Here is an 8,579-nt window from a genome sequence, read left to right as displayed (position 1 = left end):
GGACTTTAACTCCATTTGTCCTTGGTTTAGTCCTAAGATTAACTGAGGATGCCGGCAGGTAGGAACCGTTTTTTAGAGCCCCATCCAGTGACGGCAAAATACTGACCTGGCAGCTGAACCAGGGTTCTACGACCTGATATGCCCATCTCTACTAGGAGGAGGTTTGTAAAGACTCTGACCTGAAGTTAGTTGCTAGGTAAGAGAACTGCAATATCAGATACAATTATGTGAAGCCCTGCTTGTCTGGCGCTTCATTTCAGTCCCATCCAGTTTTTCATATACATAAGTTCCCAGTGGCTTGCACCAGACCCCTTGGCGGTACCACTTGGATCCATTTTTATATTCTTTTTTTAAACAGCCTTCAGCTCAATCTCGAGCCATGGCGACTTCATGGATCAACAATCTGTAGGAAGATCGATCTTGTGCAAGCCTAGATACGTCCACCAAGGTCTTCAACGCCATTATCTTAATAGTATCAAGTCATCGGGTTGCTGTTCTACCTCTTCACCTTGCTCATTCTATTCTTCTGACCATGATCTCCTTCTCCAGTGATTGCTCTCTCCGTATGATGTGTCCAAAGTAGGCAAGTCGTAGCTTGGTGATGCTTGATTCGAGTGACGTGTCTGGCTTGATTTGTCCCAAAATGTATTTGTTTGTTGATTGATTTATATTTTAGAGTAAACTAACTGCTGATGTTATCTTTATAATGTCCTTAAAGGGTAACACTACACATTCAGGAGTGAGTATCATCACATCACTTATCTTCCCAATCTATTAATTCCCTTTCATAGGCCCTCAAAGTTTAGAAATGTGGAGTTATTTGTAGGGGTCCTCAAAGCCGATTCAGTTGTCGATCTTCTACCACTAAAATACAAGTAATAAGACCTCCTGTCTATGATTTAGGTGGTCTGCAGGATTAATAAAATGTTTTTTTTTTTATTCGACCATACAGAGCTCAGAGAAAATTCCTACTAATAATCAGAGCTTCCCTCTGTCTTTCAAGTAAGATGTCTGACGCAGCAGTGAAGATCCGGATGAACATCTGATATCTCAGCCTCCTGGATGATTGTGGAATGAAATCATTGTTATACACAGAATTGATTTTTACAAATTTTGTGCGTAATCAACTCCATAGACTATAATAACATGAAAACTGTCACGTGCCAGACTGTAGAATGATATTATGTTAAATTAAATTCCCCCTATGTCATGGTGGAACCTGGTAGAACGTTCTGTAATCCTATGTAAGAACATTGTAACATTCTTGATACTTGCGGGTCAATCTGGAGCTGATGAACCTGGATTTTCTCTAATGCCTCAAAAACAGATGTTTCTTCTAAAATTTTACACTGCAAAAATCTTTGCACCCACCATGAAGACTGGTAGGGAGCACTATGACAACCCCTCTTAGAGTTGTGCTCATCGAGAAATCATCCTCTACAAAAATATTGGGTCACTACGTAACTGCCTTAGTGATGAAGCCTGGGATCATCTTGGACCTCTTGGACTTGGCCCCCATTAATGTCCAATTTCTGTTTCCGCAGAGTTCCATCATAATTGTCCCATCATACAAGTCTTAACCATCATCATCTTGATAGAGGTTCCCCAGAGTGAGCTGAGACCACCACAGTGCGGAACTCTGTCTTCTACTGCCTGCGCTGCTTGTGCTGAGACCCTGAGGTCCACCAGGAATATCTCTGGGGTACAGAGCACGTGGCTTTCCCGTGGCCGCCGTCCGGGATTTCAGTGCATGAAGTGAAGGAATTATAAATACTTAACAAGACGGTCAGGAGGACAATCCCGGCCGCCACGATGGAGAAGACGCTCCAGTGGTCCATTAACTTGGGATACAGCATGTGCAAGTAGTCAATGCATTCTTCAATTTTACTGGAATTGGAGAAAAAATATGAATATCAGATTAATATTTGATTTTTGATGTGGTGTCTGCATTTAAATGGAATTTGTCAGCATGTTTTCTTATGTAATCTTAGAGCAGCATGACGTAGGGGCTGAGAGCCTGATTCCAGCGAGGTATCACTTACTGGTCTGCATGCTGTAATTTTTATACAATCACTGTTTTCTCGGTTGCAGATCTAGCAGAGCTCTGAAAGCTGAGCCCTGTATAACCCCACCCACAACATTAATTGGCAGCTTTCTGTGTACACTGTGCATAATCAGAAAGCTGCTAATCAGTGGTGTGGGCGGGGTTACACAGATCGGGATGCTAAGGAGGCATGAGACACAGTCCTATAGTGATAATCTTCTGCTGATAAAATACTGATTTTTTGAAACAACACACAGCCTAGTAAATGGCACATTGCGGGATTCACTGGGAACTGTATGGGCTTAACCAAGGAAATAATAGAATAAGAAATTAATTTATTGTATTACAGAAACAACGCATTTCAGATCCAGATTGGTTCCTTCCTCAAATGATGTGGTGTTTGCTACAGAAACAGTGGTCCATTGTGCAAAAACAAGTGAAAAAAAATCAAAGTTTGCAAAGTTTTCTATTTGTGTACTGTACCATGGTCACCAAAGTTATGTGAATGGTACATCATATGGGATCAACAAGTTTTAAACAGGATTTTTAAACTTCACGTCAGGAAATGTTGCAAATGTTGGCATAATTTTGGCACCTGCTCCTAGGAGAGGTAGATCATATTTTCTTACTTTACGAGTCTAAAATTGCATCAAGCAATGAGCTGCAACACATCATTTAGTACATTTGGCCCAGTTTACTCAAATGATCATTTTTTAAGGCTGGTGACTTAAACATCAGTCTTGATATATCTGCCCCATTGTGTGTGAATTCTGTAAGTTGTCCATTTATAGGTCATCAAGATCAATCAGCCGGAAGATACAAGTTCAGTAGGGATTTGTTAGGGTCAGATTTACGAGTGTAGGGGCTCCGAGAGCAGATAGAAGTGTTGGTGTCAGCTCACCTGCTCTTCAGTTTGGTGAATTCCTCCTTCTCCTCTTCTTCATACTCCACTGGACTCTCACTTAACTTTTCCTCATCTTCTTCCTTGAATTCTGGAAAACACTGAACCTTCTTCAAACCTTCTTGATACCTTAAAGATACAGAGAAAAATGTGATAAGCTGTATATCCTTTCGGTTTCATGACTGAACACTAATAATACAGGCAGTGGTGTTTCGAGCGGCAGGCAATCAGGTAGCACCTGTTGTGGGGCCTGAAAAATGACGCATTGTCAAAAACTGTGGCTAATGAGAAGGTCATAAAATAGTAAGTAAACCTCACTTGTAAGGAAACAGAAGGCCACAATTAGGATCATTTCTCTTTGTGGATTATCAGATTCCAGGTTAAGGGAATTTCCTGTTATTATTTTCTTGTATAAGTGATATACTTGCTAATTTTGGCAGGTGATCTCTACCCCTTGTTATAAGCCTCCTCTTCAATCTTGGCTTTAACTTCAGCACTGATGTCTTCTGAGCAGTTCGGTACCAACCCAGACACTTGCATCTCACAACCGTCTGTATCCAAGCTAGGCTTCCCACTTGAAAAATGGAAAAAAAATAACATTATGTCACGTAGTGCCTTGGGACTTTGGACGTGAACCAGGTCCCTAGAATTAGGGGCGCCCTAGTCTATCCCTGTTCCCCTGGATTACTCCTCAACATAGAGACCCTAGGTTCTCATGCCTTGTTCTGCTCCTAAATAAACCCTGATCCATCTCCCCCTACCACCCAGGGAGGTGGAAAACTGAAGTGTATAGGATAACACTAATAAGACAAACAAGAGAAGACAGACACGGATAAATGAAAATAACAATCATACAAAATACACTCACCAAACAACAGAGTGGAACACAAGGCAGTTAAAGGAAGGAGAAACCAAATAGGAGAGGATGGGGATGTGCACGCAAAAAACTCCAAACAGCAATCTACCGAACAAATCTCCAAATGCCCACTCCAAGTACGAACTTCACCTCCAACTCCAAATCAGGCAGTAAGAACCAACACTGGCAATTCCTGCATGCCAGAGGAAATCATATATAGGAGAAGGGAGCGGCCAACACAGAACAGCTGAGACAATCCAGGAAGTAAAGCTCCAGGAGCTTCAACTGAACAGATTAACACTTGCACTGCCTGCAAGGAAAAAACTGCACTGTTTAATACGATGGTGAAGTACTTCTAACCAGTTCAGGAGTTTGACCCTGCTAGTGCCAGTATAATAATCAAAAGCACCTGGAGGACATATTGTAGTGACGGGCCTAACGTTGCGAGTGACGCCCATGGATTTGAAGCAGAAGTGTAATGTGCTGCTGCAGTGTGGTATCGTGCAACCTCCACCAGGGGGAGCTGGTTCAGGAAAAGAGGTTGTACACACAGCACAGCAATACTGAACAACAACACAGGTGTCACAGGTAATGCAAGAGAAGTCAGACAAGCCAAAGGTCATACACATAGAGGTAAACGCAGTACACAGGGGAAATCAGAAGAATGGTCGGGCACAAACAAGAAGTCAGAGCCTACCGGGAACGTGGTAACACAACGTGAGACGTAAGACGAAGTCGGGATACAAGCCAAGGGTCAGAACAAGTCATAAACGGGTACAGGCAGTCAGAGGCAAAAAGGAACACTAGTACTAGTGACCAGGTCAGGTGCTCAAGCCGTGCAGCATGAACTATAGCAGACACTGGGCCACAGACTGCAGAGGACTTAAATAGCTCAGCCAGCTTTAAAGTGAGGCAGAGGGAATTAACTCCCACATGACCAGTCCAGAGACAAGACAGCTGAACATAAACACAGATCTGGATCATGACAGTACCCCCCTCTCAATGGGGGGCCACTGGACCCCCAGGCTTCCCTGGATAATGAGCATGAAAGGCCCGGACCAGCCAATCTGCATGGACCGAATGCGCCGGCACCCACGACCGGTCCTCAGGACCGTAACCCCTCCAATGGACCAAGTACTGTAGTGAACGGCAGAGCACACGAGAATCCACCACCCGTTCCACCTCATACTCAGTCTGGCCATCAACCACAACAGGCGGAGGGTGCGCGGGAGACTCACCTGAGGAAGGCACAGACGGCTTCAGAAGCCTTATGGAATACATTGGGGATCCGCAATGATGGAGGCAAGCGCAGACGGAAGGACACGGGATTAAGCATCTCCAAAATTTCATAAGGGCCAATAAACTTGGGACCCAACTTAGCAGAGGGAATCCTCAATCTAATATTCTTAGTGGATAACCATACCTTATCCACCAGCTGGTAAGTCGGCCCCACAGAACGTCGTTTATCGGCAAAAAATTTATACTTGCCCTGAGCCTCCCCCATGTTTCTCTGAACCTCCCTCCAGATCTCTCCTAACCGCAGAAAGGCTGAATCAGCCCCTGGACACCCCGAATCCAGCCGGGAAAACTCACCAAAGTGAGGGTGAAACCCATAGTTGCAGAAAAACGGGGACGTACCAGTGGACTGATTGACACGATTATTAAAAGCAAATTCCGCCATGGGTACCGCAGAACACCAATCATCCTGTCTGGACGTAGCAAGACATCGCAATATCTGCTCCAAGGACTGATTGGTCCTTTCAGTGTGACCGTTGGTCTCTGGATGGTAGGCCGATGAAAAGGACAGAGTGATACCCAGCCTTTTACAAAAAGCCCTCCAGAATTTTGCCACAAATTGCACTCCTCTATCAGACACCACACTGACAGGCACACCATGCAATCGGACCACATGCTCCATGAATAGTTTTGATAGAGTCTCAGCATTAGGGAGACCCGCTAAAGGTACAAAATGCGCTTGCTTACTGAACCTATCAACAACAACCCAGATCACGGTTCTGCCATTAGAGTGGGGAAGATCAGTGATAAAATCCATGGACAGATGAGTCCACGGTCTATCTGGATTTGGCAGTGGTACCAATTCCCCGGCCAGCCGGCTACCGGAGGATTTAGCACGAGCACAAGTTTCACAGGAAGACACAAATCCAATGACGTCAGAAGCCAACGAAGGCCACCAAAACAGCCTAATGATGACTTTACGCGTGGCTGAGATTCCAGGATGCCCACTAAGAGCCGAATCATGGAACTCCCGAAGCACCCTTAACCGATACTGGATAGGTACAAACAGCTTGTCATCGGGTACAGACGAAGGAGCAAGAGATTGGGCCTCACGAATCTCTCGCTCCAATGCTGAGGACACCGCTGCCACCACCACTCCGCGCTGAAGAATGGAGAAAGGAGGTTCAGGTGGTGAAACTGGGTCCAGGCTACGAGATAAAGCATCAGCCTTCACATTCTTGGACCCTGGTCTGAAAGTAATGGAAAACTGAAATCGGGAAAAGAAAAGTGACCACCTAGCTTGTCTCGGGGTCAACCGTTTGGCAGATTCAATGTAAGACAGATTCTTGTGATCCGTAATGACAGTAATATGATGGGCAGCCCCCTCCAAAAAATGCCTCCATTCTTCGAACGCTAATTTAATGGCCAACAGCTCCCGATTACCCACATCATAATTCCTCTCAGCAGAGGAAAATTTTCTCGGAAAGAAGGCACAAGGTCTTAAATTAGTCAACGTGGTGGGTCCTTGGGATAACACAGCCCCCACTCCCACCTCCGAGGCGTCCACCTCTACGATAAATGGTTTAGACAAATCAGGTTGAACCAGCACAAGAGCAGTCATGAAACAATTCTTCAAAGAAGAAAACGCCACCAAAGCTGGAGCTGACCAGTTTTTGAGATCTGCCCCCTTACAAGTTAAATCTGTGAGGGGTTTGACCACCTGAGAAAACCCCTTAATAAATTTCCTATAATAATTGGCGAAACCCAGAAAACGCTGAAGACCCTTGAGATCTCTGGGTTGCACCCAATCCACAATAGCCTGTACCTTCCTAGGGTCCATACGAAACCCCTTAGCAGACAAAATGACCCCCAGAAAGGACAATTCCTGAGCGAAAAATTAACACTTCTCTGGTTTAGCAAATAGTGAGTTCTCCCTAAGCCTCAGAAGAACTGCACGGAGGTGGTCCATGTGACTCTGTTTGTCGGCAGAATATATGAGGATGTCATCCAAATAAATTACCATGAAGCGCCCAATAAAATCTGAGAAAACTTGATTCATGAAATTCTGAAATACAGCTGGTGCGTTAGTCAGACCAAAGGGCATAACCAAATTTTCAAACAAACCTTCAGAGGTGAGAAATGCAGTTTTCCGTTCATCCCCTTCCCGCATACGGATTAGGTTGTATGCCCCTCTGAGGTCCAACGTAGAGAACCACCTGGCCCCCGACAATTGATTATACAAATCGGGTATCAGTGGGAGAGGATAAGTATTTCTTATGGTGATTTTATTAAGTTCTCGAAAATCGAGGCATGGGCGTAAACCACCATCCTTTTTCTTCACGAAAAAGAACCCCGCAGCCACAGGAGAGTCAGATGGCTGAATGTGCCCTTTGCGGAGACTCTCGGAGATATACTCCTTCATGACAGCCCGCTCAGGGGCGGAAAGATTGTACAAACGGGCTTTGGGCAATTTGGCACCAGGAACCAGATCAACCGAACAATCAAATGAGCGGTGTGGTGGCAGAACCTCAGCCTCTTTTTCGGAGAACACATCCTGAAAGTCCTTCAGGTACTCCGGAATACCCTCCAGACTGACGGATGACACAGATACAGAAGCAAGACATCTCTTAGAACAATTGGGACCCCATTTAACAATGTCCCAAGATTCCCAGTTAATAACAGGATTATGTAATTGCAACCAGGGAAGCCCCAATACCAGTCCCGCAGGCAGATTGTCCATAACGAAACATGAAATGCGTTCCTGGTGTAAGGCACTCACTTTAAGGAGAAACTCTTCTGAAACCATTTTGATGACATTCTTAGCCAGTGGTGTTTTGTCAATGGCAACAACATGAATAGGAGTCTCCAGCCTAATTATCCCTAACTTACACCTGGACACCAAGTCAGAGTTAATAAAGTTCATGGACGACCCACAATCCACGAAGGCAGAAGTGGATACGGAGCCACTCCCACAACAAAGTTCCACTTCCAACAAAATTTTTGAAAATGAAAAAAAAGGTACCTGAGAGTCGGGGTGACTACCACGACAATCACCCGGACTCAGACGTTTGTAGGTTGGTGGACAGGAGGAGCAGTCTTTTTTCCAATGTCCAGGATCTCCACAGTAAAAACACAACTTTGCTTCAAACCGTCTTCTCCTCTCCTTCTCCTTGAGATTGGCGACTCCCACCTCCATAGGTTCAGACGGGGGTGAAACAACAGGACCAGCAGAACAAAGTGGACCCTTTCGCTGAGCAATACCTCTCTCCCTCAGCCTTCGATCCATGCGGATAGCCTGAGTCATGGTCTCCTCCAATAAGCTGGGAGGTGGATGGAGGGCCAGAGCGTCCTTCAGGTAATCCGCCAGTCCACTCCTGAACAGACATCTAAGCGCGGAGTTATCCCAGGACACCTCAGTGGATCATCGGCGGAACTCAGTGCTGTACCACTCGGCTGAGCGTTCCCCCTGAACCAGACCCATAATAGTGTCCTCTGCCAACCTGACACGGTCCGGTTCATCATAGATAAGTCCTAGGGCCTCA

The 8,579-nt window shown here is 45.3% G+C and overlaps 1 protein-coding gene across 1 annotated transcript in view; it reads right to left on the bottom strand.

Moving 5' to 3' along the window:
* Positions 1 to 941: 941 nt before the first annotated feature.
* IRAG1 (inositol 1,4,5-triphosphate receptor associated 1) overlaps positions 942 to 8,579 on the bottom strand; it is a 248,099-nt gene continuing 240,461 nt past the window's right edge. The window contains exons 18-20 of the mRNA XM_077287276.1: positions 3,397 to 3,519; positions 2,946 to 3,074; positions 942 to 1,887 (exon numbers count right to left, since the gene is read on the bottom strand). Coding sequence (XP_077143391.1) covers positions 1,647 to 1,887; positions 2,946 to 3,074; positions 3,397 to 3,519 — 493 coding nt within the window. The 3' untranslated portion in view covers positions 942 to 1,646. The remainder of the gene's footprint in view (positions 1,888 to 2,945; positions 3,075 to 3,396; positions 3,520 to 8,579) is intronic.

This window comes from Ranitomeya variabilis, chromosome 2 (genome assembly GCF_051348905.1).
Source record: "Ranitomeya variabilis isolate aRanVar5 chromosome 2, aRanVar5.hap1, whole genome shotgun sequence".
Classification (NCBI taxonomy): domain Eukaryota; kingdom Metazoa; phylum Chordata; class Amphibia; order Anura; family Dendrobatidae; genus Ranitomeya; species Ranitomeya variabilis.
This window is presented reverse-complemented; position numbering and strand designations above follow the sequence as displayed.